General features: G+C 30.9%; 2 protein-coding genes and 1 non-coding gene across 5 annotated transcripts in view; 2 read left to right on the forward strand and 1 right to left on the reverse strand.

Annotated features, from left to right (window-relative positions):
• The window catches only part of sprt (PDZ domain-containing protein sprite), a 34113-nt gene extending 14880 nt beyond the window's left edge, over positions 1-19233 (forward strand). Inside the window, exons 2-9 of one of the 3 annotated variants that reach the window (XM_015513464.2) lie at positions 5601-5678; positions 8074-8188; positions 14536-14610; positions 16379-16554; positions 16648-16845; positions 16973-17131; positions 17187-17345; positions 17950-19233. In XM_015513464.2, coding sequence (XP_015368950.2) covers positions 5620-5678; positions 8074-8188; positions 14536-14610; positions 16379-16554; positions 16648-16845; positions 16973-17131; positions 17187-17345; positions 17950-19132 — 2124 coding nt within the window. In that variant the 5' untranslated portion in view covers positions 5601-5619 and the 3' untranslated portion in view covers positions 19133-19233. The remainder of the gene's footprint in view (positions 1-5600; positions 5679-8073; positions 8189-14535; positions 14611-16378; positions 16555-16647; positions 16846-16972; positions 17132-17186; positions 17346-17949) is intronic. The other 2 variants (XM_089228955.1, XM_015513466.2) reach the window with 2 other exon arrangements.
• TRNAV-UAC (transfer RNA valine (anticodon UAC)) lies at positions 13521-13593 on the reverse strand. The gene has a single exon. It is a non-coding gene; the product is annotated as a tRNA-Val (tRNA).
• A 5695-nt stretch (positions 19234-24928) lies between the features above and the next one.
• Positions 24929-25740, forward strand: LOC107165297 (nuclear protein 1). Its single transcript, XM_015513470.2, has 2 exons — positions 24929-25184; positions 25280-25740. Exons 1-2 carry the CDS (start codon positions 25106-25108, stop codon positions 25426-25428), a joined length of 228 nt encoding a protein of 75 aa, XP_015368956.1. The 5' UTR covers positions 24929-25105; the 3' UTR covers positions 25429-25740.
• Positions 25741-26133: the final 393 nt, after the last annotated feature.

The following is a 26133-nucleotide window of genomic DNA, read 5'->3' on the forward strand; positions in this document are numbered from 1 at the left end:
CCTAAATAGGAAAAATGAGGTAATTCTTAATCGCTTAAGAATCGGCCATACCAAATTCACACACGGACATCTCATGGCTAAAACAGATCCACCCCTATGCCCTACATGCAACATCAACTACTCTATCAAACACATCATTGTCCACTGCCCAAACTTTAATACAGCCAGAAGAGACTTCAACATCCCTGACAACCTGTATGATGCTATTGGTCCTTTTTCTAACTGGCGAAACACAATTTTATGCCTTAATTGAATTGAATTGTATAACAGCATATAATAAGTTTGTTTATTTGTAATACTTGTTTTTAATTGTATATAATCGAATTGTCCAATAACTTATAATACCGTAAAATGTAGAACCTAAAATGTAAAATGTAAAAATGTAATAATAGTAAAGCTAATAACCTTGCAGTTGATGCTTAAACAATAAAAAAAATAAAAATAAAAATAAATAAATAATAATTATTTTTTTGAACTTTATGTCTATTATAAGTTATTATTACTATTATTACATTTGCCACTTCTATACTATGGTATCCAGCAAAATATCTTTTGTTGTTTGATTCAAAAATTATAATGAACATTTTTCTTTTAAATATTAAAACATCGAAGTGCGTTTAACCGAATAAACTCCTATGTGTATGGGTACTTGCAGTTTTTATAAAAAAAATATTTTATAATTTTAAATGGTTACGGACAACTAATATTTGTTTTTATGTGTTTTTTGGTTGAACATCGAAGTTAAAAAACGTCAATTCCGCCGATAAACAAAAATACTGAAAAATATTTTAATGATATTTTTGATGACCACAAGCAACGGGAACGAGCAGAAAATATAATCTAACCAATTTTTAAACCTAGTAAAACCGGTTCAGGACGGTTCAAGTTTCCGGTATTTTTTTTATGTATGGTGAAGTTGTTAAGATACATAATCACACTGTCAGAGATCATACAATTTCAATTGGTTTTTTTAAACCACTTAACCATGTACCTTATGTTTGAATTTAATATTTTAATTGTAACCATATTAATATATTTCAATTAATAATTTACAATTACATACCTACGATTACTATATAAGTAATATTACAATTTAACTAGAAATTGAATTAATTCTAATCAGCCAAAATCCATAAATATTAATGAAATACATATTTTATCATTTGCATAATTTCGTAGATACATTGAATCGAAAGTTATATGAATGAAAACAATTTCATCTCATCCCACTTCAGATTGCTGTTCCGATAATAATTCACAAGGTCGTTTATTATTATTTATTATCATTAAAGGCTATAAGTACCTACCTATAGACTATAGTACCTAATACTAAATAAAATACTGGTTGAAATAGTTTTCGTATAGTTACAAGCTTTTATGCTAGTATGCCTTTATTTATTTGAAAAAATTTAATAATCTGTCCACAATATTATGTTATAATACGAAAAATGAATGGTACATGATTACATTATAGTCATTATACATTTTACATATTATGGTAAATAAGTTATTGTAATACTTATACCTACGTTGTATTCTTAACGACCTGATAATAATAAATAACAATATTCACCTGTAGATTCAAATGAACGTTATTATTCAGTAGTACGAGTGGTCATATTTGACAAATTATTTTTTACCTTTTATTGATATTTAATATTAGATAATATCTATTTACAATTTCACATTTCATAGAATGTTTAAAATTTAAACTGCTAAAAATAATTAACTATTAAAATATATAATAAATCATAAATTTTTTTAACTATAGATATATATAAATTAACCTAATTAGTAATTGTTATTTACTATAGTTTTAAAACTATACAATTATTGAATTATAATAGTAAAGCAGAAATAGTATATAAACATCATAAAATAAAAATGAAATTTAATTTACTTTAAATATTATTTTTAATAAAAGGAAAAAAAATAACAATAATTATTTGAAATTAGTTTTGTTAATAAAAGATGGCTTAGATACCTGCTAAACATATTCTACAAAGATTCTATTATAAATAACCAATTAATAAATGTAAATTTTTATAAAAACATTAAATACAAGATTGTAAAGCACCTTGGTATTAAACGTTAATATTTTATTGTAACGATAATATTATAAATTATTATTTGATATATAAAATGAGTAATTATAAATAGTATATAACCCACTATTCACTAACTATAGTATTTAATTATAATTATTATGAATTTGAATTCAATTATTAATTAATGTACCTTTATTGTTATGTCTTACTCTTGTTGATATTATTTTGTAAATTATTGCTAATACAAATTTTAATCTAGAATCATACGCATTTAACTGGTTTTTGTTAAATATATTTTCTCTGCAAGTACTTATATACACTCGAATTATTTTTGATCTAGTGATATAATATTAGTTTAAGGCAGACGAAACGTTAAGACTTGTCACCGTCATCAATGAACTTCAGGTGGCATAAAGGGATGGAAAACTCGTATATGCACATGCACACCGCACACGTACACGCAAGTGCGACAAACTTGCGCAAACACATACTGCGCGCGCGTCGTCTAATGTTTGACTAAAAACTTTTCTTACCCCCAAAATCCCCTGAGTGTTGTCTTAAGTTTTCGCACTACAACCACAAGACAAGTACAACTTCTAATATTACTATTACTACCGTCTACAAAATAATTGCTGTACCTACTATACGACTTAACGCACGTGCAAACTATAATATAATTCGATTACGTTTCGTAAACCAACGCAAATACCGCAAGCCGCCGACGAGGACGTTAGCAGTTATGATTTTCGACTGCACACACCTGTCCTACAATTAGCTGTAGTTGTGTGTAAGTTCATAATCTTTGCACTAGAATATCACAGCAACCCGTGCAGGTATGTAGAATAATAGAATAATATAGATACATAATAAAATAATGATGGCGCGTTTGTGTGTGCGTGGCAGTTTAAGCACTCCTTCACCACTGTCTATTAACCATTCGACTCGTTATGAATAATATAATAACAATATATTTAAGTATGGGTATTGGGTAGGTACCAAAATTATTAAATTCTCCGGCAAGAGACATCAAAGGTGGTGAATACGACACGTAGTATATCCGAGGATAAAGTATAAATTTGGCTGTAGGAATGCAAAATTCTAGCGAATTACGCAACGGTTTCGTTAATGGGATAATAGGTGCACATTATAATAATATAAGAATTTATATATAACTACACACACACACAAATTACGTACAACGTACATACATTCCGACGACGCAATCCGTTGTGCCAACGCTAAAACCGTCGTACAATAGGAGAACGTGTGTGTATTATTGTGAGGCAGATCAGCTATACATGTATAGTGTGCTCTGGAGCGCGTGATTTTGTGGTCCATCGTGTGCAGGTGTATAAATCGTCTCTAACGTAAGACTGGAGTACAGGGTGGTTCTCTTGACGCGCACCGATCGCCAACAACTTTGAACGTTCAAATAACTTTAAAAACAAAAATACATTTTTTTAAAATTTTTTCTCAATCATTATTGAATCTGTTGAAAAAATTTAACCTTAGTCACAATACATAATATAATAATATAATAAAAAAAAACTGTTATATTATGAGACGATAATAGATGACAGTAGACATTAAAAAGTTAAAACTCGACTGCAACAAAATTAATATTTTAGTTATTAGCAAACAAATATTACATTGAAAAAAATAGCTAGTATTTTATTTAACAAAATGTATGTACGAACTATTTTAATATTTAGAGATACCTATAATATACATTGAATCGCGTTAATAAAAACACTCTGTATGTGTACCTAGTAATATACGACCTGTTTGAATAGAGTTGTCACGCATGTAGCCGTTGCTAATAAAAATACAAACATAGTATTATTATCCAGCTGACGACGATATTTTGGACCATTATTTAAAAATCGTGTCGGCGACCACGTTTGAGATAACCGAAATAATAATAATAATAATAATAAACCGTTAAAGTTTATTCAGTCGTTATTGTGGTCAAAAATATCAAAGTTGTTTCTGGAACACCTATAGTAGAAGAAAAACATTCCTTCCGGCGATTGCATTATAAAGAAAACATTTTGAATTAGAAAACGTTATTTCAAATAAAATCCAACACACACTACAACACTTTGAAGTTTGGAAATTACACACCTGTATGAATGTTTAAAATGAACAGAGAATAAAATATATTCTATTTTCATAAAAATAAACTTCAGTTCTGTCGTAACATATTTGATTTGAAAACGAATAAGAAAGAAATTAACATAACTTTTGTACTTTTGTGTTATACAATTAATATATTGTAAACAAATACCTACTATATCATTAACAATTAACATTAAATTATTTAATAATAATACATTTTAAACTATATAATTATTAAGTAGGTAACATATTATATATTGTATACAGTATATACAGTATACTATTACGTATTTGAATTATTTAATATTTTAATTTAAGATTTTGAACGAAAATTGATTTTATAGATTTTAAAATCATTTTTTTCATCATGTCATTCAACACTTTTGGGGGCAGTAAAAATTCTACAATGTTAATTTTTGTGGTTTCCGGTAAAAACTTCTATATCAAGTTGGTGCATTAGGAGTTAAATGTAAAAAAATCCTATTACTTTTCAAAATGACCGAAAAAAATTTAGGAAAAATTAGAATTCTTACTCAGAAGTAGAATTTATACCAGTATCAACTTTCAATTTTGTTTCTCAAAAAAAGTAACCTTAGATACTTGAAATGTTTATCATATTGCCATTTAAGTTTTATAAGATTTTTTCTATAAATACCGATCAAAAATTTTTTTTTAGTATTATTTTTTTAAAAATTATTTGAAGTTCAAATTTGGATGAAATCAGATATTTAAATAAAGAAAGACGATTTTAATTATGCAATATTTTGTTGTAAATTAATAATATTATTCATGGTGTTTGAAACTTTTAACATTAAACGATTAAACACGTATATTTTTATATTTTATACATACAATGAAATTTTCAAGTACAATATTTTCGGCAAAAATACATGTATTTAAACAATTGTATTACAATTTACTAATACTAAAATAAATTACTTTACAACAACAATCTTTACAAATATATACCTATTATAAAATATATTTAGTGATGTATTGGCTGAAAGGCCATATTCGTTCAGAATCGTTTTTTTTATGCAATGATTAATAAAATAATTAAAATTTAACACATATACATTTCAATGATTTTCTCATAAATGACATTCATTAATTTACATCTACTGTACAGCAAAATTTTAGAATTACTTACTTCCCCTTCTTTTTTTAAATAATCATTTTTAATAATAATAATAATAATAATATGTATTTAATGCAAACAATTTATAACATAATCTAATCCTAAATTATTATTATAATTTTTAATAAGAATAATTCATCTACTAGCTTTAAGTTTAATTTATGAATAAAATAATATTATGAACATTAGTATTATTTTAAAATTAACAATTTAATAATTTTTAACTAAATACTTTCCCTGCCTACTTAATCATACTAATAAATTATAATATCTAACATTTCTTTCTATGTTTTTAGGGTCATATGGTGTGATATCATGAGTTCTACGGCTTCTCAAATTAGTGACTTCAATTTATTAAGACGATGTGGCAAAAGGTGAACACTGAATTACTTTTAAAATTTAAAAACTAGCAACGAAATATTATATTTTTGTTTTGATCGAACGTACTTTAAAAAAAAAAAACTCAATAATATGTTTAAAAATATTTTCTAAACTAATTTGAATACAAAACATTAAAGTGCAAGTATATGATTTTCTTTAAAACGTTTTAAAAAAAATACTGATCCGCTGCCCATTTGTATATAATGTACCTTATCATAAAAATACATTTTAAATTAAAAGAGGTAATACGTATACAATCTATGATTCTCGCCTACACTGTTTACAAAACTTGTGAAATTTTTTACTAGTTTATTCATTTTCAAAAATATGATGTCAGCATATAGTACAAGTCTTGTACTATATGAACTACAAGATATTAGTAGTAAATAAATATCTATCTAATGTTATACCTTATATTCTTAGATTATTAGATAGTATTTATATAATTAATTGTGTGAACAAATATGTCTTAGGTATTGTGTTTTAATATTTAACCTAAGTTTTAAATTACAATTAATGCAATTTCAATATATGTTTGTTGTCTAAATGATATAATGGTATATTTTTATTTTGCTTAAAAAATACATCAGACTTTATTTACTTGGGAGTTGAGGTGGAAGAACATCAATTTAAGGCTATATTAAAGCCTGTATACGAGACGTACGCAGGGGCGGACTGGCCAGGGGGGCTAGGGGGAAATATCCCCCTGGGCCGGTCTAAATTATGAAATTTGGGCCGGTCGTCGAACAATAAACTTGTAATATATTTAGTCAATAAAACATTCATATTGTTTACAAAATCACAACTGATATAGTAATAATATAGTAAAATATTTAGGGGTGCTAAGCTGTATTTCCCCCTGGGCCGACAATCTCCCAGTCCGCCCCTGGACGTACGTGTATACGAGTACAATATACATTCAATATTTTGACAGAAAACAAAACTTATAACCTTAGTGTTAAATTATTGAATGTGGCAAACGATTCTGAACGAAAGAGACTGCAACATATATTTCTATGAATATTATTTTATTATATATTTTAGCTATTGCAGTATCTTAGATACAACACAGAATATCTGCACAAGTTCACCGTGAAATACTAACTATAATGTTAGGTACCTACCTATTTAGTTATTTATATAACTTATTATTACATATCTACCAATGAAAAAATATATTATATATTTATTTTATATATTCAGCCTGGCTATGTTTATTAATTTTATTTATTGTACATTTATAATACCTATATATCAAACGGTGAAAAATATATTGTTTTAATATAATATGGACATTGGACATACATTTAATAAAAATTAGTTTTCAGATTATAAATACTTATTAATATTGACAAATGACAAATATATATACCTACCTATATTATATTTCATTTCATCCATTAAAGTTGTTGTTTTTTACATATAACCCCTCCCTGCTTTGGAATTTCTGGCTACGCAGCTAATACTATGTGTACAATCGTGGACAATTCTCGCTTACATATTCATAGTCTCAGACTGTTATGTCTAAAGTTTATGTTTAGAAAATAATATTACAATACAAACATATTTAATGACTAATATCTATTTGAACAACTATCATCAATTTTATTTTATTTTTTAATCTAATTTACTTTTTATAGAATTAGCACTAAAATATACTATTATTATGTAGTAATTTGTCCTACACAGTAATTTTTCATCAAATATAGGAATGAATAATATTTGTTCCATACTTATACATCTAATATACATTATACATGTATCCAAAATATTCCAAGTCAAATATAATAAATATCTGAGTTCCTGACATTATATATTATTGAAATAATATACCTATAAATAGTAAAGTTTTCCTAGGCGGAAAAAAAGTTATTTACCTAGAATAAAAAATATATATAGGTTTAAATATATAATATATTTATTATATATCCATCAAAATGTGTATGCGTCGCTAGCCCTGAGAATAAAAAAATATATAATATAACATTTGATAATATATGTATATAATGACAAACGTGAAATGACAATATCAAAAATCGAATATATAAAATATGTTTATTTGCGATTTATTATTAGGTATTCGTTCTATTTATACGAGCAAACAAAAAATACACCTATAAAAGTATTTTATTTTAATAAAAATATCTAGTTAGGTGTTAATATTTTGCCTAACCTACTTAATTTGATTTTTAAACACAATTTATTTGTACGCTTTTGCCTTGAGATTGTATTATAATTACGATGAACTACACACATGCAAAATTAAACTGTAATTACGCACCAACGAGATGTGTATGATAATATATTATGTGCAACGTTCGCATGTATACGTGAACGCGAAAATGTCGAAAAACCTGTTCATTCAAACTCACTTTGCTGTCGTTGCAGGTCGTCAAAGAAGAACAACTCGACCATCGCAGAGCTGTATAACAATTTATATGCCAGTCAAATGGTGGCAGCTGACCAAAGGGCCAAAATGTCGCCTCAGAGAACCATTTCGCTGGTAAGTACCATCATAGATCTCGGGGGAATACTGTCAAAATTAAAAAAGTGATTAACATAAAACCCATTACAGTTAAATAATAAAAATTATTTCTGAAACATTTGAAACGCTTATTATAATATTATCGATTGATTAAATTATAATTAAACGTATAAATTGTATAATACACATATTGAAATAATGCTATATAGATATTGAATGGACAATAAATAAGCGCTGTGTCCGAATTAAACTATTTATAAACATTAATTTTGATTAATTCACATTTTTAATTTCTTATCAATTCCTAGTGTATCTATTCAAAGAAGAAATTACGAAAAACAAATTTTTATTTTTGATGGATAAACTTTAAAGCATACCTACAATACTTTATATTCAATATTCGATAATAGGAACCTTTAGGTATTAATGCACTTCGTTAAGTGTCAATTATTATCTGTACATATTTTGATATTATTGTCCGACCCAGTAATCTAATCAGTTAATATAGCTTTCAGAAACTGAAATAGTGAAATTTCGTTCTCAAACATGTACTAAAACTATCTATAATTGTAAGCTCGTATATTTCATTTTATGTCCTTCGGGGATAGGTACATGCATAGTGGTTTTTATGCATTATTTAGTCCCATAATTTGGCAGAAAGTTCATCAAACTATATGTAAATAAAATTTCAACTATTTATATATGCTTGAAATATAAATACACTCTAAAGTTTAAATGCTAAATCCTTAATTTTTTTTAATGGCACAGTTACCTATATTATATTTAATTTTACCCTGACTTCAAAGTAATTCTCAAAAATAAATTATACGAACAAAAAGGTATTTATACAATTCGTTATCGGGAAATAGAGATGATATTCTTTTATGATGAAAAATATGAAATCATTTTTATCCTACCTTTTATTTATTACATTAATGTCTACGGACATGAATTATTGTTACATAATATGCTAAAAAAAACTGTTTTGTTGTTCAATAAAAATAATGATAGACAAAATAAATAGTTATAAATACGAAAACATGACGTTTTTATGGATGTATAGAAAATTAGTAAATATATTTGCTTCGATAAGTGAGATAAACTTAGGCATTCGGAAAAACAAATAAAGGAGCTTGACATTTAAAGTTGGAAAGTTTCAGTAGAAAATAAATAATAATTTTACCCACGGTATACATACAACCAAATCAATAATGTTAAATTATTAGGTTTAAAAATATTAAATATACTTATATAATAAGGCTGAGTATATTTATTCGTTAACACACAACTGAACTACTCGCTGTGCTGTTGTGCACCATACCTACTGCAGATATAAAACGAATCTAGAATATCCTGACGATCAACGATTACATTGTTCGTGCTACGCAATAAACCGTATATATATGTAAATACAGACATCAATACAATTTAATACGAGAGTAATCCCCAAAAACGAATTATGCTAGTAAAACCTCTCCTCATCTTGAGACAATATATATATATAGTATCCGTATGCGCAGTTAAACGCGATCAGAGGCCAAGGAAACCGCGTGATTGCGACGGTGGTCGTGTATTTCATAACGGATCAGTGTATAATAATAATTACAGTTGGAAGAGATACGTATATATACCGCATATTGTATGTATACGAGAAATAATCGAGAATACGGTGTATTTTGTATTTTGAATGTTCTAATATCATATTATTATTATTATTATTATACGCAGACATTGCACAGCCACCAGTATCCGGCCAACCTGTTATTTGGAATCATTAAAAATCTCGTAGATGTTGTAGATTCCGATAACCACCTCGATTGAAAATCGAACGTAATATTATAATACTATCGTCTGAGCAAGTTGCCGTCAAACTATTAATTTCGTATATAAGTATAGTAGCGAATAGTATACGATACGGCGTCGGAGTGGGTACATATATAGCGTGGGACATGCGCATTTTTTCTGTTTTGCTGCAGCCATCAATATAAACATGTAGTTAATATTATTATAAATACTATAATGGCTCATTATAAAGTAAAAATAATATTTATTTATGGTGAGAAAATAATTAAATACTAATCGCGACTACTAATACCTTATACCTATTATACGACTTTACCCATGAAATAAAACAATTTACTTAATGATAAAATGGTAAAAAGTTACAGTCACACAGCGACATTTATTTCTGGTAATTTCCACACAAATTTTACATGTTCTTCAATTGTTTGGTAGAATTTCCGAACGAACTTCAAAACTATTCTAGATAATTTAAGCGAGTGTAAAGCTTTATTTTTGGAAAAAAAAATACTAAAATATTTAATAAATTAGTTTATTTAGGGAAAATATTTTTTAAAGTGTAGAATATTTTTCTTACATTATAATGCAGAAGGAGCATGTTTTACCACTCAAACAGGATTTTACCTTTCATGTACACGACGTACAATGTACTAATATAAAAATAATTTTAAATTAATAATAATGTTTTGCATTACAATCTCATCACGCAGTACTAAAAAATAACAATGCATTTTAATATTGAAAAAATATATATATATATGTATATGTATTTTAAATATATTATTTAAATATACATTTTTTTAAATAAAACTTGTAGAAAGATAAGTTTTCACAATAATAACTTTAGTGAACACTTAACTTCAATACCTACGATTTTATCAATCGTAAATCCTAGTGTTACCTAATTAATTAAATGTTCAATCTAGAATTAGTATATACTTTACTGTATAGTACCTACATGTCTTACATTAAAATTATATGCCATTTAAAACGTAGATCTACCATCTTCAACGTACAATAGAGGTAACTTTTATGGTTCTAATTTATTTTAAATACTAATGAACCACTTAATATCGTTTTTATAATTTACTACATCCTATTTTTGGGACGTACCAGATGTTGAGATGTGCAAACCGACGAAGCGTTTTCATTCACTACCCTCTAAAATGTTTACCATCCGTACGTATTTTTAGACCAATATTATATTTTTATGTATTCTGTTCTTAAATTTTAACTTAAGTCTTCATTAAGATTTTAACAACCGTGAATCTGTTATATTATATTACATGCAATGTTATATCATTCCGGATATTTATAACATCAATACAACTATTTGCGACCGAAATCATAATAATTAGTAGATTAGTTGCGTCAAATTAAAAACAATACAACAAAGGTCATGGATAATTTGCAGACTGTACCTTAATCTTGCACTCGGACGTTAGTAACCGCGGGACCGATTCTCTTCTGTAACGCGTCTGTCCGAAAACAAGGATTAGCTGTACTGGTGTATTTAGATCACGGTAAAGCGGCGTCGGATCTGTTATCATCCCTGCAAAGTGCAGACTGATCATACTAGTGCTGCTATTGCTGTTGGATGTGGTGCCTCTGTCTAAACGGACAGCTAGCATGAGTCATCTATGGAAAAAATATTACGTCACCCCCAAAGGTCAATCCGTTTCGGACAGTCAGACCGGAAACTTATGCGGTGTCCTACGTGAATCCAGCGTGTGCGGCGAATGCAAATGAAATATATTCTAACCATGCTGTTCCGCCGCAGCGAAATACAAGCTGTTTTGTTTTTCGCTGCACTCGCCGCGGATTCACGTAAGACACGACGTTGTAGTTTTGATCTTCGCAGCTGGTCACTGTCCTACTTTTCGTCAGTCATCGGATGTCGATCGCTCGCCAATCGCCAGAGCAGACAGGTGCAGTTGCACGCACTTTTCGCGTGATGGCTTGAAGTGCTTCTCCTCTGGCCGAAAGACGTTCCGACGACGTTCTGAGCTAACCACTGCGGCTGCAGTTTATGTCCGAGCGTACGCCGTTCACCGTCCGTTCCGAACTTTTGCACCGTCATGATTTGCTTGAGACAGTCGATGTTCTTGAGGCGGTACTCGGGTTCTGAGGCAAAGTCGTGGTCATCGTCAACTGCACGTATTGCTCGCTTTGCACGCTTAGGTCTTTTATAGGTTTATCACGCACGTCTTGAACAAACGATAACAGTTGGGTGACTTACGGTTCGCGGCTTACTGTTGCAGGACCGATTGGGTGGGTTTTTTCATCGATTTTCGACACTTCGAAACTGGATCTTCGTTACCTTTTTTCCTGGATATTTTCTGAAATCAGTTTTCTTTGACTTAAATTGCAAGCATTTATGGTACCTATAGCCGTTCATTTTAGATTCTGAATGAAGCGATGAATGTATTGATTTTACAATGATGTGTGTTTTCATAGTTATTTATTTGGTTATCGTAGTGTGTCTATATGCACCATAAGTTGTTGAAATAATGCTAAAATCTAAACACAGTTATTTTTATAGTTATTTTAAGTTAAAATTTGGATGAGATTACATATTAAATAACCAAGAATAACAATTTTAATTATATTGTTGTAATTTAAAAATATTATTCATGTGTATACTTGAAATTTCTAAAGTATACTATATATTTTAACTGTTATAGACTTATAGTTAATGTCATCACTCATCAATCATCATTAATGATTTATATTATTACTTTATAGTCTATACTATGAATGACTAAATGAAACATATTAAATCTGATTTGATTAATTTGAAATTTATATTAGAAGTACATAGGTACTACTACATATGTATATATATATTTTAAATAATAATTATATAAATATATATTATGATGAATACAGTATAAAATATCCAAGACTGACAAACAGTCTTCACTCTTCACTCAAAATAGGTTTTTGTTTACAATGATTTTATATTATTGAATTCAAATCGAATGCTATCTATCACAGCTAGTAACCCACTTGCAATTCCTATTGTACAGCAGAGCGACATCCACTTATCTGCTTTTTTTAATTAACTTTTAAAAGTTAAAACGCAAGAAAGGTACTAAAAAATGTGTGATATATAGACGTTTATAACAACTCCTGAAATAAGATTTTTTAAATCGGAATCCAATTCGACTAATATAATAACATTTTTACATTTAAGTTCAAAAAAAATGTAAAATTATAGTAATTATACTGACTATTTCACGAGGCGTGAGAGTTAACCCTGTAAATAAAAAAATTTTTAACTGAAAGTTCGTCAGCTCTTACACCCTGTTAAATAAAAATGCAAATTTAGAATATTATTTAGGTAAAATAATTATAGTGTGAATTATAAACACAAAACGCGGTATTAATACTATGTATAATGAAATGCATTTCAAATGAACACGATGTCTTTAATAAATTTATATTTAATAATAATAAATAAATAAATGCAAATATGTTACAAAGATGATTCAAAAGTATTATAAAGTAAATTAACATAAATTGAATGAAAAAAATTTAAAATTTAAACTGATTCCGGCCAGGATCGAACTGGCGACCTTCTGCGTGTAAAGCAGACGTGATAACAACTACACTACGGAACCTCATGCAATGGTTAACAAATTAAGGTTTGTTAAGCAAATATACAAAAGCAGCCCATGGTGTATTTATTTTATTAGTTAGATATAAACGTATGATAATATCGTTAGGTAATTGCTCATAATTTAAAATATATTACTTCATAGAAATGTTTTTTTTTTTTTTAATAGTTATTGATTAAAATTTAGTTTAAATGTATTTATAGATAAAATAAACAGTACATACTATTCAATATTCTATCTCATACTTACCTATAATTCTATAGAACTAATTGTAATACAGTAAAGTAAGATGTAAGTAGGTAAGTATATTCATATACGTACGGCTTACCTATATACTATTTCTTAAAACAAAGCTTATATTTATTATTCTAGTGATTATATAAATGCCTTCTATATACCTATACCAACGGCTAGGTTTTATACAGTTATTGAACTAGGTACGTTTAAAATTTAGGATCCCTATACGTTCCAGGTTGAATGGGACTGTACTGGTTTTGAATAATAATTAGATATTTAGGTAGTGAATAAGAAAAAACTTGTTCGTTGTTTTCCTGTTCGACTGCTCCCCTCAACAATTTGTTCAATTAATTGTCGCTAATTGATAATTTTGCTCGATACCCATTTCCGATTTATCATTTATGACTTTATGAGTTAGTAACATTGAGTTTGTTTTTATTGTAGAGTGCTCACCATTGTGAATGGTATTATTGTTACCCAAAAATAGTGTGTTAAAACAAAATAAAATATGTTAACCACCGACATTTTACTTTTATTGTACTAATTTGTAATTTGACATATGCCTATTGGCTATTAATTAAATAACAGATTATCGTTTGTTATTGATATCTAGGTACTGCCCTGCTATGTGCACTGTGCAAGCTATGCATAAATATGAAATATTTAATTTTTAAAGTAGGTACCTATAACTATTTATTTATTTTCTAGGGTTCGCTACATCATCCGCCACAAACTCAATTTATGGAACCCAGGCTCTCACAACTCGAAACATTAGAAGCTAAGGTAACTTAAAAAAATTATCATGATAAAATACTTGTATTATATTATATAATATATTAGATTTGTGTTCAATAGGTAATAGGTATCTGAAAACAATATGTATCTAATATCTATATATTTATGTCCTATAGTTCAAACCCTATTTTTATGTGCACCACGAATATACAAATGGTCTATAAAACAAAAATTAAATAATATTCCATTTACTAGGAAATATGAGTATTTTCTGAATTTTATTGTTTTATTTAATTGCATTGTTAAATTATTATATTTATATGCATATATAATTTAGGAGAGGGGTTCAGGGGTTTGAATTATCATTCCCTGAAATTGTTTAAAAGTTGAAAACTTTTAGCCGTGGATATTATTTATTTACTATTGTAATAAGAATGTAATTTTATATTTTCGTTAAAGTAATAGTAATAAAGAGTTTATATATTTTTGAACGTAAAAAATTATAAATTACTAGTACTTATCTACACTAAAAAAGATCAGACCCTCCCAAAAAATGTGTTTTTGATTACGGCCTTGTTTACATTAGTTTTTGTCTTCATAGTTCATATTATTATAATTAATGTTGATCAAAAACTAGTGTTCCATAAAATATTCCCGTTTTTTCGTTAGTTATTTCCAGTTAAGAATTCAGAAACATATGATTTAATTTTCCATTTACACTTCTCTCGCTCATTTATAAACTCAATTGAAAATGATACTAAAACCACTCTCGGGACTTAACTGAATTTATGTTTAAAACTAAAAAATATTTAGATCTGTAACTTTTGTCAAAATCATGATGATTTTTTGTGAAATAGGTAAATATTATGTAACCTATTAATAAAAATGTCTGTGTTTATTTAGATCCAGAGGTAATAACTATATTTTAGTACTACACCAAGTTTAAACAATCTCAATTTTTTGATTAAAAATTAAAGAAATATTTATAAAATATAAAACAACATTTATTGTATAAAAAATAATTAATTTTTCTTTAAAATTAACTAAACTGTAATTAATTAATAATTATATTTTTATTGAATTAAATTATCTATAAATTAAGATCAATTAATGAATTAGTTCAACAATTTTATGGCGGCAAAATCCTATTGCTCTAAATACATAATGTTATCGATGAAAAAAAAAACAAAAATTTTATAATATTGGATTAATTGTATTTCATTGATTTAAATTTATTTTGGTACTTATATACTTAATTTACATGTAAATAAATTACCTAATTAACTGTTGACGAGAGTTAAACATAGAAACATATTATTGTATCAAGCCGAATACTTGAACAAAGATTATATTTTTCAAGATATAATAATATTATAAGGTTATGTTTATTATTTTTTACTATAAAAAAAAATATCCACAATTAACATATAGAGAATAAATAAGTAAAAAGTACATTTTTATATATTTATCACAGCCGTTGTTCGAAAAATTATGTAAGGATTTAGAATAATATACTATAATTACTGAAATTCAGTGTTTGTATAAAAATATCCAAGTATGAATAATGAATATATGACTATTAGGTTATTGTTTACCATGATTGTGCATAAGTGCATATCTCTTCTGAAAGAAAATCACGTTTTAAACACAATTCTTTTTGATTATGCTTAGGTATAATAATTTTTATTTCTGTAAGTAAATAAAACGTAAAATTGTATACCGATAATACTAAAATAATGTGTCTAATGACACAAACTAGTCTAATAATTTTGAAAACAAGTTTAACTACAATGCGATTAATTGTATAAATTTCCAGATGGCTAGCATTGAAGTCTCACTGTCTTCGACGCTGAAAAAGGCGAAAAAGAGTTCAACTCCTGTCATACCAACTAGCCCCCAACCGGCGATGATATCACAAAAAATCATAACACCCGTCAAAAGCAATGTATTTATAACGGACAACCACGACAAAGAAAATATTACGCGAAACAAGTAAGTTTTTCTTCTATATATTATTATCATTTTGTGATTGGTCGCGTAGCCCTTGCCCCTTTCCCTAGATATTAAAAAAATTATAATTTGCAGCGTAAAACTTCAAACTCATCTAGTCAATGAAACCAATGAGCAGAACAAACATAATCAAAAAGTGCAAAGCGATACGGTCAATGAAAGTGAAAAACATTCGCTGACCCAAAAAATAGAAAGCCTAAAAAATGACATGGACCAAAAACGATTGACTATTAAAAATATAAAAATGTCATTGGAACAATTAGATGTTACCGAGTAAGCAAGATAACACGTTTTTTAATGAAAATCTTAAAGAGTAGAAAGAAAAAATATAATATAACCGATTCTTTTTACATAATCATCGCGTTTAATAATTGTTTTTATTTTGTTTTATTCGTTCCAGTAACATTGACACGAGGATACAACAGGCAGAGTTGGAATATCAATTGGGTAGGGAGGAACTTAACCTTCTTAGTTTAATGGAAGAGACCAACAAACAGAAGTGTCGTCTTGAGGAGATTGAACAACACAATGAACAAAATGAAAATAATACTCTATATAAGTAAGTACCAATAAAAATCAATATTGACGCACAACGTAACTGGTATTTTTTTTAGTTATTTAGTTTCTAATCCCGGGGCCGTGATTAGCTTACAAGCTGTAGAGCTGGAATACGATCCGAAAAGTCCTAAGTTTGGCGTGGGTTCGAGAAAAGATAAACCAGGCCTGTTTATTGACTGGACAGTTGACAATTTGGGATTTTCAAAAGGAGATAGGTAAAAATGAGTTTATGTAAAATACATATATTTAAAACTATTTATAATACTTGGATGTAATAGTTAGATAATAATAATTATTTAAGAATTATAATCTGTACCAACTGTACCTCCATATATCAATAAGATGTATGAAAGTCTTATGTCGAGTTACATAAACAATATCACTAAACATTTAATGACTAAATAATGAAACCAATAATAGTCCCTTAAAAATAATTTAATGGTTCACTAAAATCAAATGGTCCATAATTAAACCTATAATCAAGGTAGCTATGTACAACATACTATATTGAATACAAAAATATATCATTCTTAAAAGGTATGTAGGCATCTATATACAAATACTCATTAATTTAGTTTATAACATAATTATTAATTAACAATTATTATAAGAACCTACCTTATAATATATATGTTGTTGAAGCCTTAATAAACTTTGAAAAAAATTAAAAAAATATATATATAATATATAACCTACCTTTCTAATCTTCTAACTTTTGGCGGTTTTCCACTTTCTATATAATGAGACATTGGAATAATATTCAGGTTGATTTATGCACATTATAAGGCTTAAAATTTTTGTTCGTATTTCTTGTCACAGATTACTGGAAGTGAACGGTAAGGTAGTGTTGTCGATGAAGAATAACCATGACCTGAACCGGCTGCTGGAGGTATCGCCGTCGTCTGTGCGCGTGGTGGTCATGCACGACGGGCCGTCAGCCGACCACCAACTGGAGCTGGCAACGCTCAGGCGGGAACTAGACGCTTGTCGGACCCGGGCCGAGGAATTAGACCGGTCCAAGCACGCATACAAAACGGAAAACGTGAGGCTGTCACACAGGGTGTCGTACTTGGAAGATCAAGTGTCGGAGCTGATCAAGTGCCGATCGTTGTCGTCGGCCTCAAACGGTGGTGGAGGTGGAAGCGGCGTGGTATTCCAGAGGGGCACCAACTCAGCGGTGATGGTACGGAGCAAGAGCCCTAAGCATGGCGTGTCGGCCATACAGCAGTACAAACGCAAACAGGTGGTGTACGATGATCGGCCGGCGACAGCGCGAGCCCCTGAAGGTGGGCCGGTGGTCAAGACACGTATCCGGACTGTGCCCCGGCTGTACGGAAGTTCGGCATCGGTTGAGTCGCTAGTGTCGTCGGCCGACGCCGTAGTGGCTGCCTGCAAATCGTTCGATGACTTGCACGGCGTGGCGGCGGCGCATGGTAAACGAAACAAGTATCCGGCGGCAGGTGGCCGGAACAGCAGCAGGACTCGACACATACGTGAGGCCCAGCAGACGTTATTCCGGTTCCTCGACTCCGAGTCATCCGGCGGAGGTAGTTCCGCCTCGTACTTGCTTCAGCAATGCGACGGTGGCAGCCTGAGGTCACTCGACCTGCAACAGGACACGGCGGCCACCGACTCACACCGGTTAAAAAGCACTGAATATTACTCGCATCTGACCATGGCCGAGGCTACCTCCTCGTCTGCCGCAGGATCACCACGGCCCAGCCGATCACTCAATTATGATTCGGAACAATCGGGCCGGCGTGCCCCGATGCCACCCAAAAAACCGTTGCGGCTGTCGCTGCAGCAGCGACAATGCAGCAACGGTGCTGCTGCAGGCAAAAACGAAGTCGAGGACACTGCAAAGACGGTCAAAGACGACATCAATGACAACGACAATGTCGTCGTCAGACTTCGTCACGGGCACAACCACCACAATCACCATCGTCGCCACCGCAACGACAACGACGTTGACCTATCGGCCATAAACAACACTATGTCGTGAAACCCTCCTCCACCTATTACCAATAAATTATTTTGTGTACCTATAAAAAGTTTTTTTTTTTGTTCGTTTAATATTAAAATTAATTTATTTTCCTAATATAATATGAACTCATATGATTTCTTTATACCTACTTGCATAAGTCCATTAATCCTAATACAATATACCAATATTTATATCGGTAGTCCTATGTCAAGGTGTAACGACTACATAATTATTTGGATATATGGGTGCTACAGATAATTTATTAACTATTATAAAGGCTTATTTTCAATTTTGGGATTTATAAGACAGTAGCATAACAAAGAATTTTTTATGGTTAGGTTAGGTAAAAAATATACGAAATTATCAAACAAAATTTAATTAATGCCAAATGGAAGAAAAAATGTATTTTAAGAAGAAGAAGAAATTTCAGATAAAGTTATAAGATAAATACATCAATATACTGACGACTATATGCAGTCTATAATTTCAAGCTTCTAACATAAAAAATTTGGCATTCACAACAGAAATTTTGTTATGGAATGATTAATTAGAAGTCTCTGTGAAATAGTTGGTCAAAGTACGAAAAAAAAACTAGAGTTAAAATGGATGAAAAAAAACTGGTAAGTGGATGTCGCTCTGCTGTACAGTATTTTACAAATGAGTTACTATAATGGATGGTATTAAATTTGATTTACACAAAAAACGATTCTAAAAAAAATATAGGTACCTATAAAATAAATTCCAAATAATCAAAACAGATTCATTATGTACCCGACTCACTTATTCATTCATAATACTTACATTAGCTATCAGTGGCGTAGCCAGAGGGATGGCTGAGGGGGCTGCACCCCCCCCCAAATGTTAATAAAATTTAAAAATTATTTCAATGGTCTACAATATTCACTCAAAAAGTCTTAAATCGTATTTTACTAATTTTAAATTGTCATCTTTATTTTGTTAGTTTTCTATAGCTTCGGCCGTGCTAATAGGTATTTAATGCACCGCTGTGTAAAAAATTGATTAGCCCCCCCCCCCCCCCGAAAAAAAATCCTGGCTACGCCGCTGTTAGCTATTAAAATTAAAATATAAAGTATTATATTCGTTCTATAGAACTTTCAAGTAGGTACCCGCGAATAATATTTTTAAATTACAACAATATAACTGTAAAAACTAAAAACCTGTGTTTGTATAGTTTTTAGATTTTTTTTTTTTTTGTCACAGAATTAATTACGTACCTATTTACGTGGAAGGTAGAACATTGTTTTAAATTTTCAATCCTTAGCTTTAAAAGTTAAACGTTTTATAAATTTTTAACAACTAAAGAATTTGAAAATTTCTAATTCAATACATTTTGTCGACATTTGAACTTTAAGTGGTTATAAAAAAAAATGTATACCAATGTATTTTCCAACTGCTATTATATCAACTTATGTCTTATGGAGAACCTTGTATTAAATTTTCAAGTTTTTTGACCCAATGAATAAAATTTTATTGACATTTATAGAATAAAAAACTTAAATAAAAAAACATTTTAAGTCTATTTAAATAAGTTAAAAATCAATGAAATATTTTGAAAATGTTATCAAGTATAGGAATTTATAAAATAAACATATGGTATAGTTTTTGAATAACAACAAAATATGAATATTGGTACAAGCGAAATTGAGTGAATATCCGATGTTGTAATTTATGTTTTTTTTCTAATATAAATTTTACTTGACTTTCAAGTAAACATTTTTTAATTCATAGAAGTAGAAAAACTCATTGAGAATCTTTTATTGAATTTTTAAAAATCTTAGATTTAAAAAATATTTTCCCGGTGCTTTTGAAAACTACTGGGAAATTTATAATTTGAAATCCCCAATGCACCAACTAGATTCACTTTCCAACCGAAAAAAAGTATTGAACTTGAAAATCGAACCATTATTTCTACAACTTATCGTGTATCTACACAGTCACACAGACACAAAAAAACCAATATTGTAAAATCAATACATTCATCGCTCTGCTCAGAATCTAAAATAACGGTTTTCTGAGTTTGCTTAATTGTATTTATAAGTAAAAAACTTGGTATCTGAATTCGATATTGATCTAAAAATGCTAAGAATTAATAAAAAAAACTTTAGAATTTATTGCGTAAAATATAGCTAAAATATAACCAGTTAAATGTTTAATTTTTATTTCCGTTTAAATCACAACTACCAGACGTCGTTGTAATTTTATGAATAATATTATTACGTATTTTCTATAGTTTAAACTAAAATGTATGTCTATTTAATGAAAATACCTAGGTAGTAGGTTTGTTTTGTGTAATTTATTATTATTTTACGATCAAGACGTTGAGAATCGACAGAGGTTTTTTTTCGAAAAACTTATCTTTCGCCGAACAAAGATACAGCACATACGACACTACGACAGAGATCTACTCACCGCGTATTTGAACGAGCGACATTTCGTCCATTACATCGAAGGGCGGCGCCTCACGCGACACTATGAATGGATCACAAGCAGCTCACCTATATACATGTTTAGACTCAAGGCAGAAAAGATCGTCAACCAACATGTACCTATGACAAATTTCGTTTCTGCCTCAATTCATACACAACGTAGAACACTTTTCGGCCAAGGACAACATCATCCCCGACGCGTTGTCGACACTTGAAATCGTTGCAGACTGCAACGCTACCGGAATTATACGGCAGTGGTCAATCGACCAAGCTAACGATCTGCATGCAGCTCCAGAGAATTATCGATAGTGCTGATAATACAACAAATTCGTTGTTGCTGCAGGCGCGCGCCTTTCCGAACGGCGTGGCGTCGTGTCGTGTTCGGCAGCGCGCGCAGTTTTCGATTCGTTACACGGTAATACAGCGCGGCGCAGTCACCACACCACACTTCGGCTAATCAAATTGCGCAATTGCTGCAGAACGGACTTGGATCGGGAAATCACGCGATGAACCCGATCCTGCGAATGTGCCAACGAGTCTAAGTATTACACAAACAAACGACGTCCAGCATCAAACCGAGCGAAGCTTCGGTCACACTCGCCTTAACTTGATTGGGCCGCTATACCATCAACCGTTCAGCGGATACAATAGTACCTACTAACCGTCACCGACCGATTTACACGCTGACCAGAAATGTGGCCGACCGATAATATGTCAACATACGCAGTCACGTAGCTCTTAAGAGGACGCCACACCCGCATGTGTTGTCTCCGTCTTACAAGTGCGTAGCATAGCAAATTTTACGCTCAGCAGATCACATTTATCTCCGTTAAATTAAAATTTAGAGTGAATTGACCTAGCTACTATAAAAATTAAAGGCAAGATTATTACCGAGGGCATCTCATAGGCATTTTATTATATTTTTTTAAATTTAAGCCGAGTTATGAGTATTTTTAGATGTAAAAATAATTTACAATTTTAAAATAGTCATAACTCAGTTTAAAATTAAAATATAATAAAATATGTCCCTAGGGGACATAATAAAGGGCCTATGAGATGCCCTCGGTAATAATCTTGCCTTTAATTTTTATAATAGGTCAACTCACTCTAAATATTAAATTAACGGAAATAATCGTGATCTGCTGAGCGTAAAATTTTCTATGCTACGCACTTGTACGACGGAGACAACACATGCGGGTGTAGCGTCCTCTTAATAACGAACTGAATAACACGGTTTAGCGTGCCCGACGTCATCACCACCAACCAAGGCCGACAGTTCGAGTAAGATCTGTTCAAATCATCTTCGGCATTCAGCACATTCGCATCACCCTTAAGCCAACAGGATGATAGAACGTTCCAACGCATGCTCACGAATCTCCTCAGCTAGTGGTAAGCCAAACTGACTATCGTAAACTAATCGCGCTGCGCAGCACAGTCAAAGAGGGCATCGAGTTAGTATACGCACCACGTTCAGACTCCTTGGCGAGCCACGACCACCCAAGTTGGTAGCTGCGTTGCGAGACTCCGTGGTACAGTCCCGACTCAACGCACTACGTTCGTGCGTATACTGTGACCTGAGCCGGGTCAGTCATGTTTTTGTCCTGATCGACGCAGTGGGAACATCGCACCAACCACGTTACGAGGACCCACTCGTCGTACTCAAACGCCGGGAGAAGACGTTCAAAGTGCAACGCGACCTGTCTGCTGTGTGGATTTCCATCGATCCACTCAAACCTGCAGCATTCATCGCATGTGAGGATCCGCTTGCCGAACACTGCACGTACGCAGTCAAATCCGTCGACGTCAAGTCAAGTGGTCCTGCTCTTCTTTTTGTGGGCGCCGTATCACCATGTGCCTACATTAACGCAATTGTACAAATCGAATTTCGCTCCGTCCTTTTACTTGTATTCGTTACAGTCGCTCACGACGCTCTTTATCTTTCACTTCCGACCTCGCGCAAGTACGTCTTTTTCGCTCATTCATTATGTATTAACATTTTTGTCAAGTAACTCGTTTAAGTTTTTATCTTCAAAAAATCCAACCGACCGTGCAAATTTTATTGTATTTATCGTTACTCACGCACACCTGACGATCGGCGTTCCCAATCTGTACTCGCAATATCGAATATAATATTACTGAAATTCGTTGTTTGTATAATAACAATTATTTCTAAAATCGACACTCACGTGCTCGACAAGGTGCGGCACCAGTATATTTAGCGTTGCTTTTATTTTTTTGTAATTTGTCCTCCAGCCCGCGTGCTGATCTCCTTTTATTCGGAGTCGAACGATAAGTTGCGTAAGTGTAGTCATGTTTTGAATTATTTGAATTACTCTTAGCAGGGGCGCCTTCTACACTTACCAAAGAATTTACGATAACGATCGACGAACTTTATCAGCTGATAATCGTAATATAAAATTACAATAAACGAGTGAGAGTAAAAATAAATTATAATGCCGACGCGCGACGTGCGACAAAATAATACGCTGAAAAACAATTTAATTGGTTTTGCGCACATCGTTATGGATATTTTTAGGTATGTTAAATCAAATATAGAAAAAAATCAAATGGATAAGTAAGTACTGTATGGTCTATGATGTACCAAGAAAATTGTTTGTGCCTACGAAACATAATTTCTAGGGCCCGTGAAAAAATTTGGCCCGGGCCCCGCAAAACTACCGTCGGCGTTGTTTACGATATTGCATAACACCTTTGTTCGTGGCGTTAAACATTTATTTAGATTATAAAAAGAAAGCCTTAGTTCAAAAGAATATGAAAAAATCTTACTTTAAACATCAATTCTTCCGCAAAATCCGTGACATACTGACATATGAGGGGATCGTAGCATTAAGTTTTTCGTTTATGTCTGCTTTGTTAGACCTTTGTTAACCCACACATAAAAATTCATTATATTACAACTTTTTATTACAAAGAGGTCCGTATTCCCAATTATTTATAATATCGACATTAATAAAAAAAATGTCTCATGGCGACATGCCTATAAAAAGCTTAACATAATTCACCAGAAAAGATATAGGTCTATCCAAATCTTGTAATATTTTTGCATTTTGTTCTGCTGAGTTAAAACACAGAACATTTTTTTTTAAAACAAGCGCACGTCATTGTAAAATATCAATGCATTTGTTAGTCGACAGTCAACTCAGTCAACCCAAAATTTTTTTTTTAACTTTTTGAAGGCTACCGAATAACGTGAGCGCAAGATAGCTCTGAGAAAACATGCCGTCGGCCACCAGTGTTGGCAGCACTGTAACAAGTTATCTATCGCGCACATAGCTACAGCTGATCGTCTCTATGAGTAGCAGCTCAGCAGCTGTGGTAACCGTTCGCGGAAGAGGTCTGTCGGTACGTCGATTTCAAGTGGGGATAGAAACCATAATATAATTGAAAAAAAACCAGACATTAGTACATTACCCACACACACGAACGTCCAAGACAAACAACGCGGAAACTATTGTCGAATATAACTGTCGGCGTGCACGTCTCAAAGTAAATACGAAAATCTATTGTCCGACGAGAATTAAACATGTCTTCTATTACTGTGGAAGATGAGTACGACGAGTACAACTACGATCAAGACAAATTGGTCAACAGCGGACACAGTGGTAATATTATTACGATCGAAATGATGTTTTTGATATCTGCACGTTTTTACTGTGTATTACCTACCTGGTTAACGTGTTTTTTTTTCACTCTACAGGTAAGAACAGGAGCAAGAAAGAGGCCAGCGAACACACCAATCATTTCGATCCCAGCGGTCATTCTAGGAAAATCTCTACTAAATTGCAAAACACTGAAACCAACAAGAAGGATGAGAACTTGAAGCCTCATCCATCGACCAGAAAATGATGAACGACCATGCTTCCTCCCCAAATATCAATGTCTTGCTACGGTTTTACTTATTTTTTTTTCTCTTTATTTTCTAATAAATGTATTGATTGCTCATTAGAAGCCATCGTTAATAATTGATATTAATTTTAAAAACTTATGTTCTGAAACGTATAGTCTACATTCTTTAAACGTAGATTATCTTTTCACTTAATATATATTTTTTTTCTTTTTTTTTTTCATGATATTATTTAAGGATGTTATATTTTTGAAATGTGTATAAGTAATTGTATATGACATCAATGCATTTCAATACATATAAGTTTATTGACATTTTTAGTCTTATTATTTATCTAACCGTGTGCGTGCTAACTGCTAAGACATCACTTGTGAATTATTATAATGTTTTAAGTGAAGTTATCACTACAAATACATTCTAGATTTTAGTGTAAACAAAACAATAAACCTCAAGGTCAATTGAGAATAACAACTTTCATTTTCTAACTGACAATATTTAATTATACAGCTGGTACTTTGTTAACTATATATTGTACGTTGAATAACCTTCTATTGAATAACACTTCAAATTTTGAAAAATATTGTTTATAATTCCTTTAAAACTTAGTCAAAATAAGTAATCTGAGATTATTTAAAGTGAAATGATAATATCTGAATGGGCGAAGCACATTATGTAATCGTCACTATAAAAGAGACTGATGATTAATA

The sequence above is a fragment of the Diuraphis noxia genome, unplaced genomic scaffold (genome assembly GCF_037042655.1).
Source record: "Diuraphis noxia isolate RWA-SAM2 unplaced genomic scaffold, SU_Dnox_SAM2 contig0005, whole genome shotgun sequence".
NCBI classification, from domain to species: Eukaryota; Metazoa; Arthropoda; class Insecta; order Hemiptera; family Aphididae; genus Diuraphis; species Diuraphis noxia.

Bases quoted from the DNA above. Each gene is read 5' to 3' on its own strand.
- LOC107165297 (XM_015513470.2), top strand. From the start codon at position 25,106: ATGTCTTCTATTACTGTGGAAGATGAGTACGACGAGTACAACTACGAT. The intron at 25,185-25,279 runs GTAATATTATTA...TTCACTCTACAG, and splicing joins GGTCAACAGCGGACACAGTG to GTAAGAACAGGAGCAAGAAA.